Source organism: Phalacrocorax aristotelis, chromosome 1 (assembly GCF_949628215.1).
Source record: "Phalacrocorax aristotelis chromosome 1, bGulAri2.1, whole genome shotgun sequence".
Classification (NCBI taxonomy): domain Eukaryota; kingdom Metazoa; phylum Chordata; class Aves; order Suliformes; family Phalacrocoracidae; genus Phalacrocorax; species Phalacrocorax aristotelis.
In genome coordinates, this window is record NC_134276.1 from 116,365,417 (window position 1) to 116,388,210 (window position 22,794).

General features: G+C 38.3%; 1 protein-coding gene across 14 annotated transcripts in view; it reads right to left on the reverse strand.

The window, feature by feature from the left end:
- The window catches only part of POU1F1 (POU class 1 homeobox 1), a 146,337-nt gene that overhangs the window by 55,454 nt on the left and 68,089 nt on the right, over window positions 1-22,794 (reverse strand). For 10 of the 14 annotated variants that reach the window (XM_075102374.1, XM_075102414.1, XM_075102354.1 and 7 more), the window contains one exon: window positions 20,766-20,849. In XM_075102374.1, coding sequence (XP_074958475.1) covers window positions 20,766-20,811 — 46 coding nt within the window. In that variant the 5' untranslated portion in view covers window positions 20,812-20,849. Of the gene's footprint in view, window positions 1-1,124; window positions 1,255-20,765; window positions 20,850-22,794 lie in introns of all 14 variants that reach the window. The other 4 variants (XM_075102443.1, XM_075102395.1, XM_075102451.1 and 1 more) reach the window with 1 other exon arrangement.

Sequence of the window (22,794 nt, forward strand, 5' to 3'; positions counted from 1 at the left end):
AATCCAAAACACACTGTACAAGCTACAGTGAAGAAAATTAATTCTATCCCAGCCAAAACCCGGACAGGAATACAGCTTAAACCTGCAGCAGGAGATACATGGATGTCCCAAGGTTGGAAATGGATAAGCTTAGCTATATAAAAAGTTTTACAAGCCAATTTCCAAAAGATGTTTAAAGGACAAAAAATATATACAGACAACAGAAGGAGTCATCGTCTGTTTTTAAGAAATGGTTGGAACAAGAAGGCTACTTCTCCCATTGATGTTAGGGTATGGAAAATTAACTCTGTGATGTGTGAACTAATCTCTTTCTTGTCATTCAAAGGCCTTGTAAAGCACATCCAAAGTGCCAATGACAGACTACTCACAAATCTGAGCAAGAATGACCCATTCAGACAAAAAGATAATGTTAGAAACAACAACAAAAAAGTAATTCTGAAGGGAACTGGTCTTCAAATGGCCAAATTAATGCCTTCATAATTTGAATGATGAACTGGACAATATCACCGAATCCCCAGGCTCATATGCTCCTGCACATGAACATATGAGCTCCTGCTGGACAGAAACCTTTGTATCAATGGCACTATCTCCAAATATCTAAGAAACAGCCATAAAGGAGAAGATGAGTCTGGAAACGACAGGTAGGTTATAAGTTACTTAACCATGGCAGAGTGGGAAGGCAGACTTCACTTTCCCTCATTCTGAGCGAAGGGGACCAGGATGACTTTGCAATCCATCCTGAAGATTTCCTCTCTTTCCCACCCTGAAGTGGTCTACCACAGTCCCAGACCTGCTGTAACCACTGTGAAGCTAACACAGGGAAAGAGGAGAAGAAATGTTTGGGAAAGACTCCCTGGGAGTTCAAGAATTCATGTGCATGAATCCTTTACACCCAAGCAGACCTTGTCTCTTGAGGGAAGGAAGTTACATACTTTTTCATCTGCCAGTCTTCAGGATCAGTTAGGAGTTAGGAAAGCAGAGCTGGCATGCACTGGACAGGAAAGCTAGTTAGATTCAGATTCCACATGCAAAGTTTACAGGCGAGAAAATTCCAGTATCGAGTATTATCAAGGCAGTCACCTCACAGGCTACCTAAAGCTGACCCTCTGGAGCAAGTCACCTACCGTGCATTTATTCACTGCTACTTGGAGATTTTAATGTGATTTTCTGTACTTGGTGGCTGGAGATGGCCTTTTATCAAATGCTTCTATGTTCACTCCATGCTGTCTTCCTCTCATTAGCTGACAAAATCACCTGCAGATGATATATCTTTGTATTATGCTTTTATGCCAGATGTGCCTATTATTCTTCTTCCCTGTCATGATATGACAGTTATTTATGCTTAATGTACAGTTTTAAGTTGTGCATTTTATTTACAAATCCATGGACACCTGTGACTGTCACTTTCCTGTCAAATTATCAGGATATTTTCTTTGAAAAGCGAAAGAAATTGAAGCTTGACTAAGATAGCTGTAGGGAAAGATTACTGAAGAACAAAGCAAAATGACAGAAAAAAATCACATGCAACAACACCACACACAGAGCAAAAGCTGCAAACAGCTAGTGGAGCTCCCCACCTCCCTCCTCCAATAACACCCCCCACCCCCCCAAAAAAAAGAAAATAAACAAGAAATTAGTTATGAACCTATGTAGTCTTCTGATGAAGTTAGCCTTGAGCTTGCTCCCTAAATATAAATGGCTCTTCACACAAGTCCTTACTACTCATAGCCTCTCTTTCCCAGCTTCCTTGCCTTACACACCTGTGATTCTGCTTCATATTTTCTTACTGATAGATGCTCCAAGCAAAATCATTCAGCAGCAAAACCAAGTTTTAATTAGCAACAGTTTCCAGGCAAGTTTTGCCATCCAAACCCACTGCAGAGGCATTTATTGGACTTAACAAAGGAACACCAAACCTATTAAGACACTTAACGCAAAACCTGTTTAAAATACAGAAATCTCTCTCTTGGAGAAAATATTTATTAGTAAGACAAGCAGGAAAGTAAATTTGCATCACAGGAAGCAAAAGATCATACATGTATTGGCCAGCATCTGCCAGAGAACCTAGGAAAAAATACAGCTGTACAAGGAAGCTGCAGCTTGGACATGAAGATTTCAGTTGAGCCTCGGAAAGGGAAGACTTGATGTTAAGAAGTTCCCAGAGGATTTTAAACTACTTAAGTGTTTCCCAGCATCTCCATGCAAACACAAGGAGAAATGTTTAAAAAAACAATATTAAAGGAGGAGAGGGAAACAAAACCCAAGAACACTGATGAAGAGAGCTAGAGGGGAAAATGATGAATTCAAGATCAAAGAGCTTGCAAGAACAAAGTTTTTCACATAGTAATATGGAGGAAGCATGTAGGAACAAGGGCTTATTTTTAGCCTATCAGTCAGCTTTTGTATTTTTTTGTCTTCTCTTCAAACAAACCTAAACATCCCGAGTTCCAGCAACGTAATACTAAAGTATATGTGATGAAAGAGGGAGATATAATCATCATGTACAAATATAGTCAGGTGAAACTGACTGAATAACAAGAAAAAGATTTTGTGAATGTTTTTAAAAACTGTTGTGACAATGGAAGAATGTCACTACAATGACTACAGCAGAGCTCATGCAAGTATGTGGATCTCCTTACATCACTGCTTATGATTAGAGTTGCACTGAAAGAGAAGCCATCAGGTATGAGGAGGGCCACTAATGCAGTTCATCCAGGACCAGCCAGCCAGCCACAGGACCCCACTTGTTTACACCAGTAACTTTGGCACAGATGAAAAAAAGTGTTTAGGTTACACACAGACCTACACAGCACTGTTAACACAGAGACCCATCATCATACATCAAAGGCTTGATGAGAGGTGCGTAACTCTAACAAGCAGACAGACCATTAAGAATTCACCATGGAAATATAAGCCACACTTAATATCTACCTTACCCACAGGCACCTCCTCTCTGCCTCTTCCACACCCATTTCCCAGCTTCCTTTCTGTCCAGTCCCACCATCACACTCATTCCTTGTTCTCCTTCAAGAAACAGAATTTTCCTGATTTTAGTTCAGGAAGAAGAAATATTCCTTGTGAGGACAAACTCCACTATAAGCTGGATTAGAAGAAGAAAAACATGATGAAACTGAGTGCTACAGGTTCTCAGATATATGTACGCAGGGACTGATGAAAATGGCTAACCTAAAATGGGATTTTACTGTCTGAAAATAATTGAGGAAAAGGACTTGAGTCTACTAACTTATCAAACAGGCTCTGAGTCACCCAAGTGAAGGAGCTCTGAAAGAGGATGCTTACAAGCAGAGTGGACACGGCCCTGAGTAACTTGTGCTAGTTGACCCTGCTTTGAGCAATGAGTTGGGCCAGAATATCTCCAGAGACACCCTTCCACAGCAATGATTCTCTGATTAGCCAACATAAGCTCGCAGCCAGTAAATACAACAGAATAAAAGTAGCACCGTCCACAGCAGAGTACTAGGACAACAGGTAGAGGTACAGATTTCATGAGATCATGTTTAGATCAGAAATTAAAACATATTTCCCATTGATCTGAATAATAAGATTCTGAAATAATCTTTTGGGTAGGAAAAATGGAGCAAAACAATATATATGTGTGTGTACATATATTAAGATGGACCTTAATATATATGGAGTCAGACGCACATATCCAGGTCAACTGATAACTATGTCATTATTGTAAACCACAAAAATGCAGAATGTCAAGTAGACAGTGTTGGACAAGGGAACAGGATTTTACATTTACTTCTCTTGTACTGTGGCAAACATCACATAATAAACAACAAGCTATTGATTCTGTTCTAAAGACAAGTCTTCAGAGTGGGATTGTGCCTTGACACCCTCATAACAGCACAACAACAAACACCTTGTTGTTTAAGCTGCTAACCACCTACCTCAGCGAACATGTATGCTGAGAAGGCATACAGCTTTAGACTTAGGCCAAAAATCAGTGTGGGAAAGGAACCCCTACATCCAAACTGAAATGGGTCAGCAAAATAGCACAAACAAACAAGAACACCCAATGCATTCCTGAGGAAGCCAAACTGACTCATAACTTCTGTGGGGGCCAGCAGGGAGCTGAGAGGCAAGTAAAAGGAAACAGATGAAATGCAGATCCTACCTGACTCTACATGGTGCAAAAGCTGAGTTGTCATTGCACAGGTCCTTGATAATCCTAAGAGCTTCCTATCAGTGCCCACCATCTCAATATGTGTTGGGAGTGGGGCTCACTATCTTGATTAGCTATTTCTCTACATATTAGTGTCTGCAATGCATTAGATGCAGTCCAGGAGAAAATCTTCCAATTCTATTTCATCCAAAAGGAATGCAGTACAGTGTGAGCCAAAGTGCATTAGGGTAGGAAATATCAGAAGATCCACATCAAAAGTGCACTGCTGCTTCATACTGAGATGTTGGCAGGGATGCACACAGTAACCATGAGGATCCATCTAAGGCTTACATTACCCATGGAACTGATCTGATTTTGAAGTACAAAATGCCTCCAACTTCTCAAGAGTTTTTGCTTTACTATCGCTGAATATCTGTAAAACATTGAACCGTTTCTATCTAAGAATGCATTTTTAGGGACTAACATATAGTACAGCAGCTGTCATGGCAAAGGATGTTTGGAACATATACAAGCATCAGAGTTGGAGTTTTCCCTTTCATCTCTGGTTAAGCGTTGTATCAGCATGTTGTATCTACTGCCACTACTGCCACAGTTCCCTGTCAGACACACTGCTTACACAAAAGAAATGAACCCAGAGCTGCAGACAGACTACGTTACAGTATATTCACAGTCTCATTTTCCAATATGCACATTAAACCATTGCCTTCCCACTGCTGGAGTTATTTCTTTAGGACATACAATTACCAAATCTATTATGCTTCCAAACTTGGAGCCCTTATTTGAGATCAGAATCACTAAGTTATTTAAAAAGACAGAATTCAAATTATTACTTTAACTTTTTGTTATTTTTTTACTATTCCTTCTGTTATACTTCCAACAGTCTACCATACAAACATCCCTTTAAAAGCAGATAACTTTTTTTAGCTCAGTTGAATACACAAGGGAAGTACTTAACATGCTTAGTTCCAGAAAGGGCAGATTTTTGGGGGCTCCGAATACTTGAACATGGTTAATACAGCATGAACAAAGAGAGACTTCAGTGGAAACTGTGACAGAGGACTAGAGACTGAATACAACAGGCAGATTATACCTGTCCCTCCAAAGTTCTAGAGGACTTATTTTAAATCTGTTCAGAATTTTGCTGTCCATAAAGGAGAGAAAATACTACTTTCTTCTAATTTCAAATTTATTTTTTTTTTGTGGGTTTTGCTTTTTTTTTTTTTTAATTTTACAGCATAACCTGACTTTTTTTTTTTTTTATTTTAAACAGCAGTATAAGGAAGTAAGTTTTCTTTGGCATCCTCCAGTTGTTCTTCACTGTACTATTTGAAATTCATGATCATTCAAGACAAAATATCAGATTTATTTAATCATTGATGCACTCAAATAGGGAGTTCTTCTGTCTCCAGTTATTCTTTAATAATAAACTCCTACATCATAGGGACTGATCAGAGAGAATAAGAAATTTAGGAAAAGGCATTTTGCTATAACACAGATGAAAATTATAAACCAATATTAGTTTGTCTTCTACCTGCAGCAGTATCTGCAGCCAACCTAGGGAAAAAAAATGCTGCTTTCCATTTGGCTGCCATGGTAACATGAAATGGTCCAATTTATTGCAGTTATCGCAAATGTTATTAATCCCAGGGATAAAAATGGGTGGCAATGAGCTGTACTGAGCAAGATTATTTTCTTTGAGTTTTTGCTAAGGGATTTAGGAAGAAATAGAACAACCAGTACTGAAGGTGATGGCTGAAGAGGGACATTGAAAATTAGTTAAAACTGAAGACCTAAGTAAGTTCTTTGTTCATACTGAATGGCACTGGTCACTAAAGAAGTGAAGCAGAAGTCTAGTTGCTTTGGTAGATGGTGGCAAGTTGAGATTACAGTAGTTTCTCTTGCTGCTGAAACAGTTTTCTGAATCTGTAAATCTGGTTTCAAGCATGCTTTTACTTCCCATCAGGACAAAATAAGACCTTTCTTAACTCTTCTGTCTTTAATTTTCCCCCTTAAACACACTGACTGACTTACTCTCTGCCCCTATATCTGGACTCAACCACATGTCCAGATATTTGAGATGAGAGTTAGCCTTTTCTAAAACCACAGATCATTCAGATGGAAAGGTCTCTGGAGATCACCCACTCCAAACTTCTCCTCAAAGCAGAGCTAGCTTCAAAGTCATACCAAGTTGCTCAGAACTTCATCCAGTAAAGTTTTCAATACCTCCACAAATGGATATTTAACAGCCTCCCTGAGCATCTGCTGCAGTATTAGACCACTCACAGTGAATTTCCCCCCAGTTCTCCTCTCACTGTCCATTGGAATTTCCCTTCTCACAACTTACGGCTGTTGCCCCTTTTTCTCTCACTCTGCACTGCAGAGGAGATCCTGCCATCACCTTCTCTCTAATGCCCTGCAAGTACTTGAAGACAGGAGTTACAGCATGTCTGAATCCTTCTCCAAGGTGAAGAAACCCCCTAAGGCACTGATAGGCCTTATTGGCCCTGCCTCAGTCTCCCCTGACACTGTCCCATGGGCCCAAAGACCCCATTTCAGCTCTGCCAGGGACCATTAGTCCCCACCTCAGCAACATCATAGGGGTCTCCAGCCCTGCCTTCTGGACAAACCTCAGATACTCACTACAGCCTTGCCTCCAGCCCTGTCATTAGATATGGCTCCACTTGCTCCTGTTGACCCCTCTGGATGGTCCCTCTCCCTGGGTCATCTCCTCACCATGCCTGAACTGTCAATGGATCCCATTACCAGCACACAGCTCTGCCTGTCCCTCTCAGACACCGTGGTGCCCATCAGTGAGACACCACAACTAGTGTTGGGGTCACCTCCGCTCCCTGCGTGCTTCCTCTCAAGAGCAGCCCGACTCTTTCTGCTTCCTAGACTCCCTAGCTACAAAGTCCTCAGTACATACATTCATATAGCTGGACATAACCCTTGAATCAGGACGAGCACGTGCTCTATGGTCCTCCTCATTCCTAGAGAAAAGCACAAAACTACAACTGGAACTAGCTGATGGATGTTACAGAAAAGTTGTTTCTCTGACATACATGCATACTGGTCTTGCAGAGCTTTTCCAAACAGTTTTCACCAAAACACTAAATTCACATATTTCCTTCAACCACACCAACAATTTCAGATTAGAAAAAACACATGAGCAAAAAAGTCTACTTCCCTTTCAGTTGAGAAGAAGCAGCTGAATTCATTTTCTGTTATTCCATTGCTAAAATGAGATAATTTCCACCAAGTTGGCACAATCCCTGATCAGTAACAGCCTAATATATTTTATTGACCTAAGCAAAAATTTAAGAAACACTTCAGGATAACTTTTCTTATTGTAGACTGTTTTCATACTATATAAAAAAGAGGTATCATCATAAGAAAATTACTGCAAGATGTGTACTATCCAGCATAAAGTGAAACTACAGTCATTATTAGAAGTCAAGACTTGTAAGTAGCATGCTGCGCTCTTAAAGCCAGAGATAATGTAGGCTGTAGGAAACAAAATTTATACCTTCTGCACATATTATGTTACAGAGTAATAGAAATATACAGCTCAAAATTTGTAGGATCAGTCAAGGCACTTGCTAATGGACCCTAGAAATTGTCTCCTGAGACCCAAAGACAGAGCTCAGGTCTTTGAGTAAGGGTTTCTGGTCTGCAGAATTGACCAGAAAAGCTGCTATTTTCCGGGCACATGACCATGATGGAAGGCTTTCCAGTCAGGGTTGAAGGATCATTGCTTCAGTCTATATTTCTACACCTTCGTTTCCTGCTGAATGGACAGTTTGTTAGAAATTGTTCAGCCTACTGTTCCACAATGTGTTGTACCTTTGACATGCAATCCCCAGAGAACCTCCTTATCTTGAAGTCCCTTGATGAAACTTACTGGTTTTTTTCTTTGCTTATCTACAAATAAAGTTAAACTGTCCTTTGTCCCAGAGGTATGACAGCTGAATAATACAAGTATATGCAGCTGTACATAATTCAGAAAAGATATCCCAAAAGAAGAGGAATAATTATGAATTAATTCTTTATTCTTCTCCTGTAGATGAGGTATGTAATAAGATACTTCACAGTCACTAGTTAAGTATAAGATGCCTCTGAAGTATAATATACAAGGATTACTGTAGAATTATGCAGGGTTGGCATGCATCATTAAGTAACTAATATCATACATATCAATATATTTGTATATAAGGTTAATGATGCACTGGAAAAGGATTATTCTCACTTTGCAAGTGATTATGTAAGGCCTCAGAACACCTGTGCTTTAAAATAGGGAATGAATGTAAAAAAAAAAAAAATGTCATTCCCAACCAAACAGATACATTTGTATAGAAGTCCTACTGAAGAAAATAAAAGCATTCTGCTGTTTGGAAAAGGATATTCTTAGGTTAATGCTTTGGGATAGTGAACAAGTGTATGCATAAAAAAAGGAAACATTATTCTAAACCTGGCAAATAGATCACAGAAATGAAACGTCAAAAGGTTGGCATGAGAAATATAAAAGATTCCTCTGGGCTATATTTTAACTTCTTATTAAGCAGCACAATTGATTAACTAACTTTGAACAAATTATGTTCTACAATTTCAATGCGAATAGAAATTTGTAGGGGGCAGTTGGAATTAAAAGATTTAATAAAAGTTTTTAACGCAGATAATTGTTTTACAAATGCATTGTATTAACAAAAGGCTTCAGAAAGGTTAATTGTTATCATCAAAAGGTGAAAATTAGGCATTTATCACCGTTCAATTTACTTATAGAAATGTATCTCTACTCAGGATTATTAAAAAAATATCATATTCTTAAGATAAAGGGGGACTTCCCAGCATGCGTCTGCAGGAGAACATTTGTCATTCAAACCTTCTAAAGAATTAATGGAAGATGCGTTTCCTATCTTTGTACTACTTAATATTACGGATAGCTTCAAATGGCAGGACTTTTTTTTTTTAATATATATTTCTGCCTGACTTGAATCAAAGCATTTCTCTTTCAGCCACCTGAAGCAAAATGAAGCGAAAAATAAACTGGTAGGCAGTAGCAGCTTCCTCTTCACCCTCAGTACCCAGGCTGAATAGAAAAGAATGCTAAATTAGGAGAAAGTGAAGTGGTTTGAATTAGAAATGTCAGAACAACCAATACCATCTATCTCATATAAAAGGGCGTAGGGAATTCTCTTTGGAGGTGGAAAACAGTAGTTCAAATCTGCTTATAGAAGAGGGCACTGAACTTCAGTATTCCTCCCTATCCCTTAGTGACTACGTCATAAAACTCGATCTTCTAGTGAAACCTTCCTTTGTAATTAAAACTATCTGATAAGTATAATCTAAATTAATAGGAAATTTTGTGATCTCTAAAGCCTAAGCATTTCTACTGATAAAACTGTTAGCTGAAAGCAGCTCCAGCCTTGAACATTAATATATAACCACATACATAAAAAAATCAAATCTGTAGAGACCTTACTTTTTTCATTTTTTTTAAGATTTTGTAACTGTTTCTTCTCTTATACCAACAGCTCATATTACTGGGGCTCGTGCTATCTGTATCATACTGCTGTCTGAAGTTGAATTTTGGGGGTAAGAGTTTTTTTGGGTTGGTAGTTTTTGGTTGGGTTTTGTTGTTGTTGTGGGATTTTTTTGGTTGTTTTGTTGGGTTTTGTTTTGTTTTTTCTTCTTTCCTTGGGACAATTGGGCATTGTCAGCCATTTCAGGAAGAAAGAAGAAAACAGTTCCCTTTCTTTTAGGAAGGATAAAATATTCTATAATTTAAAAACTCTCATGTCTCCTTTAAAGCCAGCTGAAGGATGGGTAGAAGAAAAGAGTGTGGCCCTGATGTTGGAAACACGTAATTTTATCTGTTCAAATTTGGCTTTCAAAACTCTGAGGTCATATACAGTCAGCAGACAACATGAAAAAAGCAACTCATTTTCAGAAGCCATCAACAGCATTAGACAAGCTCCAGCTCTCTGGGGAAGCTGTAGGCTGGCCTTTTTACTCCCATCACTATGCTGCAGTGCAGTGAGCAGAATGCAAGGGATGAGCAGCATTTTCCCTACAACTTTCACAAATTTGGAAATAGCAGCAGGAACATGAATACCATCTTACGTTCTTGACTAGCATGCCACTTCTGAACCCCCACAAGGTGTGGAAAAAGAGGATGCCTTACTTTATTAAAAGGAGGGACAGCAAAGCAGACAGATGGAGAAAAAGAACTGAAGACATGTTGGTGTCAAAGCCAGCTCCAGCTAGCCAAGGAGACAAAGCATGGCACTGGTGGCTGAGTGGAGCCAGCTGGGTGAGACACAGAAGGTGGGATTAATTTCACCTAGCTTTAGATGTCCATCTGTGGATTACTCACCCCTCTTTCAGAGGCAGGTGCTAGAATGCAATTCTATTGCTATATTTTAGATGCCATCTGTGGGAGATCAGTTGCATCCTAGTCACTCATTTCTTTCTTTTGACTACACAAAGGAGGTCAGTGCTACTAGTTCAGATTTAAATGTCCACATTACAAATGCCCACATTTAGTTATATAGCCCTTCTTAAGGCTTTTGAGGAGCCTGGGCAGAGAGCTGAGAGTTAAAATTAGGATTCTTACTCAGCAGGAGAAGACTAGGACTGGGAGCTTAGGGCAATAAGAACAGGCTTGTTTAAGAGTCTCTTTTTTTTTTTTATTGCTCAGCCTGAAATCAAATTCTCATTTCAGGGTACTGAAAGTCAATAACAGCTATGCTGTGAACATGAAACATGTTATTTAGTGGTAATATCACTCAAAAAGGCATCCTCAAGTGGGAACTCAAATATAGCAGCACTTTTGATGTAATCTTCCTGTTTCAGGCCCTTATCTGTAAGGTGAGAGAGCAGTACTTCTTCATCTCACCCTGTAGGGAGGTAGAGCCGCTTTGTTCATGTTTGTGGCCAGTTATTTTCAGGGGAAGTTTCTAAACCAGAGTTTGAACAGGCTGTGATAAATAAGTCACTGAGCTATTTTTCAGATAGCGGTAGTCATCACCAAATAAATGCTCTCCAGTGTGAACAGTGAATAAGAGAAGATTCCAGTGGGGAAAAAAGTAGTAAATTATCATATTAATGAAGCTTATTACAAACATGTATGGGGAAAATGCTTTCTTTCCTTCTTAATAAGTTTTCAGCACTTCTCTCCCCCTCTCCTTTTTTGGGCCTAAACTATTCATTGAAAATGTGAACAAGCTTAGTGTCTCCAGAACTCTTCTCCAATAAATTTGCTATCTAATAGAAAAAGTTTGATAGAACTTTAACAAGTAAAGTTATATGAGTCTGCCACCAAGCCCTCTAAAAAAGAATACAGATCAGAGGCGTTTATTGATTGACTGTTGGATTAAGTAGAAAGATTCCTCCTCTTTCCCAATTTCCTTGGTGTTGGGTATTGTATTCCTAGATATGTATTGAGGTTGACGAGTCCTTTAAAAATGAAAAGTGCATGTTCAATAAATTAATCTGATTCTCCTTTCAAACACATCTATAATGCTGCATACCCTTATTAGACAGGGAGTTAGAGAGTTTTACAGACTTTCAGAGGGCAGGGGCGGGTGTGTGGGGAAGAGGCACATGTTGCAGGGGATGAGAAGCAAGAGTGGTTTCATTGTGGTTCAATGAAGAAAGCTTCAACTTTCTTGTTCAGAGGATGAGTTACTTGAGTACTATTTAAGTTACAAATAAAATCAAGTTAATGATCAAAACTTCAGAGGTCTTTTCCTCCAGATACTTACAGGAAACACTCTTAATACCCTAGAAGGTCTTCCAGCCACCTCTTCGCATTTGAGTTGTCAACCAGTGTTGAAGAGGGACAGGAGTAAAGAGAGATAAAACATTTCTGATCTTTGGATCAGATTTGCACAGAAGCGACTCTTTCAGGGGAAAAAGACCCCAGCTGGAATCACTGGCAGTACACTCTGGATAATCGGGTCAAGATGTAGTCATCTAGCCTTCACCTAAAGCTATACTGACTTCAGCATCAGCATATCTCTAGTTGCTGTCTGTGAACTCTGCAAAAGAAGTTGCCATAAAATAAACACCTATCACCTTCCTACTCAGTGTTTAACAGTGTAAGAAGTGAAGGTGTTTGGTACTCCTAGCTCCTAGTCACCACTTATAAGGAAAAGACTAACCTAACTGTTTCTTAAATGCCCCAAGGGTTACAAAATCTTGTAGGTGAGAATAATTCTGTAATTTCCCTTCACATCTGTGGGCTTATACCACGCCAAAAGAAAAGTAAGTAATAAACTGTTTATGAATGCTAATAGTTCTTTTTGGATTGCTTTTGTACAGAAGAAACAGTATCTTTTTTGAGATTTTGGTATAAAACAAAAACATCCGTCCCAAGAATGATTCAGATTAAGACTTTCTTGGTTCTATGTGATCAAGTTCAGCAACTAAACCACAGTTTTCAGTGATAAAAGGCCAACATATTTGGATTCTCCAAAAATACAAAAAATAGTGCTACCTAAAACTGTTTTCCATATGAAGTTCCCCAGACTTGATCCCCTTACCCTTCTCATGAAGGTTCAAATAGGTCACTCACCATGCAGTGCTTAAGTTGCACCATACAAGAAGATACCAATGACTTTCATAAAACTATCATTTCCTCCCCTCACTAATGATTACAAGTCTCTCTCAAGTATACTGCATTATCCATTAAGCAATTATTCTACACATTGTAGATCCACTTCTTCACGGGTTGTCTAACCTTTATATACTTAGAGTCAAACTGATTTTATACAGCTAAATACATTCTTCTGAGAGACCTGACGTTCAGCCAGATTATCCAATGTGCTGAAATTATTGAATAGCATAACCAAGCAGCTCACCCTGCACTATTTCTTTAATTTATGGGCTGCAACTGGGACATGAACCAACCACATATTTCTGTATAACTTGACGAATTGCCAATACCCTTAAGGATCATGGAAGAACCTTATTATAAAGATCATTAAGGACAAAATCTATTGCATGTACTTAAAGGTAGATTTTCCTTCTACCCCAGGCCTACATATTTCACAGAATGGCAGGGGTTGGAAGGGACCTCTGGAGATCATCTTTTCCAACCCCTCTGCTTGAGCAGGCACACCCAGAGCAGGGGGCACAGGAACACATCCAGGCAGGTTTTGAATGTCTCCAGGGAAGGAGACTCCACGCCCTCCCTGGGCAGCCTGTGCCCCTGCTCTGGCACCCTCACAGGAAAGAAGTTTTTTTTCTCATATTGAGGTGGAACTTCCTGTGTTCCAACTTGTGCTCATTGCCCTTTGGCCTGTCATTGGGCAGTACTGGAAAGAGTCCAGTCCCATCATCCTGACACCTACCCTTCAGATATTGACAAGTGTTGTTAAGATCCCCCATCTTCTCTGGTCCAGGCTGAACAAACCCAAGATGTCTCAGCCTTCCCATGTATATGACAAAAACCTTCACTGGTGTTTGTATATCCTCTGGCCTACAATCTTTGATCTGTGCTGCTATAAAGATATTTTTATTAATTTTATCTGCCACATTTACTTCCCCCCCATTTCATTTACTACTCAATTTGACAAGTAGCTGACAATTTCAAGGGATGGAGGCTTTTTTATGTATTGACATAAATCATGATGATGGACTGAAAATGCAATACACACAGTAATTCCAGTTTTGCTAATATTGAACCTGGATTTACACAGTTTATGTTACCATGTGCTAAAACTCTTAACCAAACTCTACAAAAGCCTCTACTGTTCTCTTCTTGTTGTAGATACAAACAGAAAAAGATATGGTGCACATTTAATTTACCTTTGATTTAATTAAACAAGACATTCAGGTTAGAAAGCCCATCTTCATAAGCAAGGCTGAATGCTGTGTCTTGGTGCCAATGTGCTAGGTTGGTACCAGGCAAGTGCTATGTGGTGTACAAAGAAATACCATTTTTACAAACCTGGATTGACTCCTATGATGGAAAGGGGTCAAAAAAAAAAAAAAAAAAGGGGTAAGGAAGGAGAGGAGAAACTTTTTGAAGTGACTGAGTTAAAACTGTGCTCTAAGGGAATGTTTAAAGCTCTGGAGAAGATCATTTTGGAGGCAATTGCAACAATTTAAAAAGTTACCACTCACAAATCTTTAAACACCCCACCGCTAATCTGTGCCAGGGGATTACAAAACAATGACACATCACTTTATTCAGAACCAGATGGGTTCACCCAGATCACTGTGACCTGAACTACCCCACTGACCTTGAGCTCTCATGGATTCATGTGCCCTTACAGTCCCCTAAAGCGGCTCAGCAGAGGGTGGGATTCATATCACGTGGTCGACTTCAATGGCTATACTAAATCTGCAAAAAGCATTTATCTGACCTGTTAAGATCAAATGGATCTGACACTTCTGTCCTCAGGAACTGAAGTAGGCCTAAAAACTAATGGGAGCAAGAATGACACCTATGTTCCATATTTCACTACATTCCTTCCCTGCTCCCTTTATTTTTTTTTTCTTTTTATTTAGTTATGCCGTACCAATTATTTCAGCTAGGGTCATCTGGTGGTCTTCTAATTATCAAGTAAAGGAACGGAATAGCTGAGGAGGTCCTTCAAGTGTCCAGTAATGAGCTGATATCTGGGCAAGTAATATACCATAAAGGGTCTGTCCCATGACAGGCTTGTTATTGCTACCAAAGCTGTCGCTTGTTCAAGGCAAATTCTTCCAAACAACAGAGGAACAGGATTTGGCTTAATATTAAATTTCCATGTTCCATTTTAGTCCTTCTGAAAACAAGAATATTCAAGAACATTGACTACTCAGATAAGTTTTTCTGTTTTATTTGCCATCTCACCTTTCTCTTCATGTTGTTTCTGGCAAGTCTATTAGCACACTATCTCAGATACATTACTTTTTCTTTCTGGTACTTCAGAAAACAAAGCTATATATGGCCAGCAATCCAGTCCAATTTGTTATTCCTTATTTAGTTTCATAAAATACCTCTTGTGCATAATTTATTTTATAATTGTGTGTTTTATTTATGCAAGAATGCTTCATTGAGATTCAGAAAAAAGTGGGTTAACAAAGCTGCAAGCGCACATTGGCATTCAAAAGACTAAGATAAAATTATAGTCTTCCTTTCAATTAAATAATATTGGCAAAAGCCCAAGGTACAGATCCACAGATCTCCAAGAGCTAGATCCTGCTTGCTTTACTCTCCAGTGGGTACTAACTAATGGAATTCATGGTGTTACTTAACAAAGAACAGCAGTTGTTAATCAGCTATAGCACATATAAACACGACATGCCACTACCTCAGTTTTTAGTCACATTACTGACAACAACAGTATGATTATTACATCAGTGGATGCTGCAGCAGTCATCATAATTCTTTGTTTAAATAATTTCATCAGAGTCCTGTTATAAAATACAGCAGCCTTCAGTCATAAATTATAAAAGGCCAAAAAAAGCATAAAAAATTTTGCAAGGAATTTCAACCAAATGTACCATAAGTATAATTTTGCATCCTAAATTAGTAATCAGCCATGCTTTATGCTACTTTGCAAAAATAATTTCAATTTTGCAAAAGCAGTCTTGCATTGCAAATTTCAGTTCAGAAAAGCACTTTCAAGTAACTAAGATGAGGTTTATCTTAGTGAATATTTTTAACTCTACCAGTAAATTCATATACTTCCTATTTCTGTGCCTATATCATAGTTCCTTTCAGCAAAGGATACGTGTGCATGCGTGCAAGTGTGTGTGTGTTTACATAGATGAAATCTGATTTGACTTCAAGGAAATACTCTGAGGTACCAAGCTTAGGTTCTTACATGCTGAACACACAAAATAAAATAAATCCTTTCCCTTTGCAGTACTTGGTAACAGCTAACTTCTAGGTTACTAACACCACCAAAGTTTTCTGATGGACGGAGTAATCGCATTAGTCACGACTAATCATATTAATCAATTGTTACAATAAAGGGATTGTTTGTTGATGGGGAAACCCTGTACTGCACTTACTACCACATGGTCCATAAGAATTTTGGAAACAAATCAAGGAAACTTTTTAATTATTCACTCAAATAGTCTCTTTGAAGGATAATACAATAAAGGTATTACAGAAGGAAGACAACATCCTAATAAACACTCCCTGCCCATGTACATTTTTCCATACCAATTAATAACATTATTAGTAATTCCTAAATTTTGTGAGAATGAACACCATAGATATTTTCCTTAATTATTGGCCCATGATTAACTCCCACTCAAAGGTTACTATTGAAGTTGAGGCCTACAAAGTTCACTGCATCTAGGGAAAGTGTTAACTCTGGGTTTTTTTTCCTATACCTTCTTCTATCCCTCCATTTCTACCACCTGTCCCTGAATCATTTTTAAATTAACTTAGTAAAAAAATACGGTTTCATTTCAAACTGTTGAGGTTAAGTTTGAAATAGTATTTCCTAAGGTGAGGGGACCTGTAATTGCCTGGGCCAAGAACTGTTGATAGGGCATAAGGAAGGAACACACTGACCACAAATAAGGAAAATCAATGTGAAGGACACAGAGGTCCTGAAGTATTTTAGAAAATGTCAGCCTTGATGTCCAACCCACAGCACAAAAGAAGAGCATAAAAAGTAAGAGGAGAATTAAGAGGGATTTACTTGAAGAATTTGGTGTGGAGGAACCCTACCAAAAAATACAGCCACCAGATAACTGCCAAAACATAACTGAAATTTGGTTAAAAACAGATACTACTCCACTTAAAATCCAAAGACAGCAGGGAATTCTTACACACACACACAAGATGACTAGGGACCCCTTGTCGGTACACCCACTGAGACCTCACAGTGGAAAGGAGTGGACCATCAGCATTAATATAGATGAAACCACAAAGGTGATTTTACAAACAGCCTGTCACCAGCTGAAATTCAGTACAGCAACAGGTAGCTGCTTAAGATGTGCTCAAATCCTGTAGGAGTCAACAAAGCATAAACTGAATACATTCTAGTGAAGCTAGGATGCATCTACATCTGAAGACAGGGTGCCTCTATACCAGAAAGAGTTTCATTGTTTTCTCATGCATAAAAAGTGACCTTTGTAGTCACTCTTTCTTTCACTGAATAAAGCTGATTTTCTATTACAGGTACTTAATTATTTAGCTAATAACAATAAAGTCCTCAATAAACATTGCCAATCTCAATACAAGAAGCCTTGTACTACTAGACCATCCATCACCTTGAACTCTTTAAACATTGGATTTTTCTGCAACTGCTACCTTTTTGCCCTTGCTGTAGCCATTTATATAAAGAATCCGCCATCAGGAAAAACAGGTGACCTCTTTGATTAACAGTTTATTGGCTCATACATTCAAGAAGTTTTTCCTTCAGTAATGAGGGTTATTCATAGGCTTCTAGCTGTCTCTTAAGCAGTTACAGCAACTACTTTCCTTGGCCACTGAGAAATGTTAAAATAATAAAGCTTTGGCAATTATTTTTGAAGAAAGGTTTATAATAAATGGCTAGCCAGAACTATATTTTCAATGTCTGAGTGAATAGTGGGTTCATCAGAGTTTCATTTAATGCTAGCTCTTTAAACAGTTTTCTCAGCCTTCTTTCTTCTATAGATAGAAAATTAGTTTCTGGACTCCCGGAAGGCATTTTGTGCAGTAATAAATATACTGCCATATACTTATTTTTGTGGTATTTATCTCTACAAATGATTGTTATAAAAAAATACCTAAGTTTGTAAGCATGTTGCTAGCCTTTTGGCTTTAAACAGAGGCTCAGCTAAATGCAGAATGAAAAATATCTAGAGTTTCCAAACAGATCTTGCAGGTCTCCTCTCTTTGGGGGCAGGGGAGTGTGGACAACACGAGGTGGTGGTGGGCAGATTAAGAAAATTCGTATTTGAACACTATACAGTTTGACTAAAAAAAAAATTAGTTCTTGACTTTGTCCCATTCCCCCCCCAGCCATCTACCACCACTGGAATGTTGCCCTCAGGAAGCAACAACGTCATCTCCCGTTTCATACAGAATAGATAATGATCTCTGGAGTTTATAAGCCAATGCTTTCTTTATAAGTAGAATCTTGAACAACTATCAACACCTAAAAAGACAAACTTGGCATCAGTTGCTACAGAGCCTCCTTTGCAAGCAGTTGGATTTCATTTGTATAGTCCTTTCCACTACAAAGCACAGCTGAGATCAGTTCTGAGAGGTTTAACTTTCTAACAAGACACGATGTGGTATCAGCTCTTCTGATAAAGCAACTTTGTAATTGCTTAAAAGCTATTCCCCTCCTCCTCTTTTATATACTTAGAAAGTCCCTTGAGTATTTGTAGTCACTTTAAGTTTCATTTTACCATAGAAATACAATTGCTTCAGATTTCATTGTCAAAACTCCAGGTATTTTACCTTTACATTATCCTGGTACATATATTCAAAGATGTTTGAGTAGATCTAGGATCTTCTCAAGAGGAAATACTTGTATTTGTACTATACAACAGAAAAGTCTCAATTACAATTTAGAGCATTTACAGTATGCAAAAGGTTTAAAATTGGTCCGTGAGAAAATAAAACCCATAAACTTAGAATAAGATATTTTGAAAACTACGCTAACAGCATGGAACTACATAAAGTTGTAAGTAGAATTGGTTTTAGTAATCATAATGAATATTTTGCTTCATTTTCCTGTCTTGAATCAATCGCAATCTCAAGCCTTACTCTTCCTGGTTTAAGCATACACATACAGATATAGGATTGGACAGAGATATTTTTATCCCAGTTTCTGATCCACTGTTCACACTTGTTGACAAAATGTTTTTCCACTTCAGCTTCTAGCTTGGTCCTCTTGCCAGAATTACCTGTACTTAACTAGCTGTCCTTACCAGTTTATTTACTAGGGTCCCAGTGACTCCAGACACTGTGGGGATGTAGGCAAAATCTGGTAGAAGCAGCAGGGAGCAAAGTTACAGTAGGTGTTCCTTGTCTTCAAAGACAAAAAACCATGCAAACTACTTTTCAGGCTGCTGCCTACTCAAGGCAGCCTTAGTCAAATTATTTTCTGGTGATCCCTGAAAATCAATTATCTGCAAAAATTATCATATTAATGATAATATCTGCAGTGAATATCACAGCTTAAACTTAGAAAAAATCCAATCCCAGCATTGAAAGTTTTCATCTAAATTTCCTGATTATTTTTTCAAAGAATTTAATAGCAAAAGAAGAGTTTCCTCATATATGCAAAAAAAAAACCCAAAACCCTAGAAAAAAAAAATTCTTTAAAACCCTTTCCTTAATACGCTGCTTTTTTTTGCCTCTTATCGGAAGTTGGAGGGATGATAAAGCATACCAAGAGGAATAACATTCCCTTTGCATAATTGCTTTGATTCTTCAAATGAAATGGAAACAAGTTACTAGGTTTTTCCCCCCAGGATGTTAGGAATACATGGAGAACTTAAATATAACTACAAATACATGAGCTGTTTCAGAGACTCAAAGCTCACCAAATTTCTTGCCTTTTGAATAAGCTGATACATCATACTGTTTAGTAGCAAGTAACAGGAGTGCATTGTCAGCAGAAAATAAATTACTCTTAAAGATTTTGGTTTTTAGGGAATCAAAAACATGCTTATACATTTGAATAAATGGCTCCACTTTATCAAATAAGTTAAAAACTAATTCCTGTTTTTAACCAACATTTTGGCAAAGGACAAATGAAACAAATTCAGTTCCTGTGCTTCTATTAGTCATGTTAAGGTCTGCCAGCCCCTCAGCAGAGATGTTGTCTGTTCTCGCCAGGCAGAACACTGGCTGCAGCTGTTTCACCTTTAGGGCAGAAGCTACTTAGCAGCACTACACATCTGCTGTACAGTAGTAGTTATGTTATTGTAATTAATCTGAGGCAAATGGATTTCTGTTCATAACTACAAGTTTACTTTTCCTTTGTTCTGTGTTTTCTTGATGAAGATATTTACCTAGGGTGATGCAATACTTCGGGACTTAAACTGAACAGAAACCCAACAGGTCTCTGCTTTCAGATCTTTAAGCCTCTGCACACGACAGGCAGACTTAAAAGCAAATAGCTGGTCTACATGCAGTAGTGTGTAATTCTGTTCAGTACTGTCAACCACTAGGTGGTAATGTTCACTCTGTGGACCTTTCAGAAGACAGCATAAACCTAGCTGACATTCAAATAAATTCTCTCCTCACTTACACTGGTGCAACCATGCAGTAATCCAGAACTGAATTTGAGTTGTTTCCTTTCAGATCAACATTTTTTTTTATTTTTTAACTGAGCTCAGTCTTATGCTAAGCACAGAGAAGCATGTCACATTTGCTAGCATTTGCTGCTATTTGTTCCTTGGACCTGTGAACTATTCCAAAGCAACTCGACATACCAGAGATCAGTTTTCTACAGCAGAAGTTTAACAGGGCCGACGTGTGCTCTGTTAGTCCCACCAAAACTGATATAATAGTATTTTCCTTTGTTTCTATTATATCACAGCTAAGAGATGATCTAGGAAAGAATGCAGTTTTATACCCCCAGTAACTTCAGGGTTTATGATTTGCTCATAAAATATTACATTTAAGTAACAAAAAAAAAAATAATAGAAGAGGTCCTACCAATTATGCATTGGATATAATGAAGGCAGAGTATTCCTTTATGCATCCAAATTCTTCTGTCCACTGAAGAATTTATGAGGAAGCCTGACAGAAAGAGGAAGAAAAATGTATTTCAGCACAAAACTCATATGCTTCAAGAATTGCAGAGTATTAAAATGAACATGGAAATTTTCTGAGCACAGGGCTGAAAAATTAAAGCTGCCTTTCTACTCTGAGCTATTTAATAACAGTATTTTTCTGATATTAACACTTCCCTTGCTCTTGCACCTGTTTTATGAAGTAAAAGAAAGGAGGTAACTGCCACAGTTGTTGGCAATATTCTCTTTATTTTTTCCCAGGGGAGCTGAGGAACAAGGAACTGGTTTTGCAGGGGAAGCAATTTAAATGAAGATATTTGTTACATAGATTAAGAGAGAAAAGAGAAATGTAAAGAACCTGGTTAAGCTATTTTAGAGGGCTCCCCAAAAAGCCTAGCTGCCGAGGGGTTAGATCTATGCCTGACTGAGAGCAGAGATGGGAAGCTGAATCTCTCATCAGATTGCAGAATGTCCTTCCTACAAAGTCAGCAAGACAGCCTCCCCTGCTCTCTGTGTTCAAATAATTGGATACTTAGGGGTCCAGACAGGAAAAGCCTCAAATAGCATGGTTGGAAAAAAGGCAGATCCTAGCCCAGCCACACTTGCTCCAGAGATGAAAGCTTAAAATTACTACTGTCAAATTAAGTAACGAGAAACACTTTTCTGTTCAGTCTCATCTCTTACTGGCAACTAGACAGACCTTTGTGCGAACATTTACTCCATCACGCACAGATGTTGCCAACATTGGGGTCTGACATGTGGAAGAGTCTTATGTACAAATGCTTGCCCCATTAAAAAACAAACCACTAAACTGGCTACAGTCATTCTCTCTTGTAGAAAAAAAAACCAATCCCTAATCATAGTCAAGAAAGCAGGAGGAAAGCAGCTGTTCCAACTGCAAACTTCACTGCTGCTCCTAATGTAAGTTTCACTCTTGGTTGCAAGTCTCTTGGATAGATTTGAACGCATTACTGCAATTAATTTGGAAAAATGGGGTGTATTAAGAAAATAGAAAGAAAGGACAGTAATTAGTCTTATCTAGATAACTCATCAGAAAAGACAGCCACAGAAAGGGGAAAATTGCAAGGCACAATATAATTTTGCTGTTTTATTTCACCACTAAAATCACAGAATCACAGGTTGGAAGGGACGTCAGGGATCATCTAGTCCAACCTTTCTAGGAAGAGCAGAGTCTAAACAAGATGGCCCAGCATCCTGCCCAGATGACTCTGGAAGGTGTCCAAAATGATCTTTTTTAAGAGTAGGTACCAAGATAATTTGAATTGCAGCTAAATAGAACTTTAGGATTGTTTCCTCTTTGGATAAACTATACCTCCAAAGGTCAAACAGAAGAATGGTACAAAGCTAGGAAAGCCAATGGACCTGTACCTACTTAGAGCAGGTCATAATTTGGCCTACTTGTATTTGTTTCTTCTTACATTTCCTCTCCGCCCCACTTCCTGAGAACACAACAGCCAACTAAGATGAATTACATTTGTTACATTTATGTGATCTTCCACTATAACCTTGAAGGATTCCTAGCTCCACATAAGAAGAGTCTCATGAATTGACTGGAAAGCCCACACTGTAGCTCTTCTACAGCAGGCATTGACACCATCTGAACATTTCTTGTTCTTGTATCACAACCTCACATGACTTAGCTTTATTAAGGTTTTCTGAGCCAGGTCACCTTTCTTACTTTTTAAACACACTGTGATATATAAAACCAAATAAAGTATTAACTAAGAAATATCAAAACCTGAATTTATATCTTAAGTCATATTGAACTGGGACAAAATGGCTTTTTACATGAAAGCCATGTTTTCTGGATATATTTTATGGGAGGCTTTCAACACTATTTCCTACAATATTCAGAATGTTACGGCCTGAATGGGTGGACAAGCAGAAGGATTAAAAAAATGCTTGAATGAGCAGGTCCAAAAGGTAGTAGT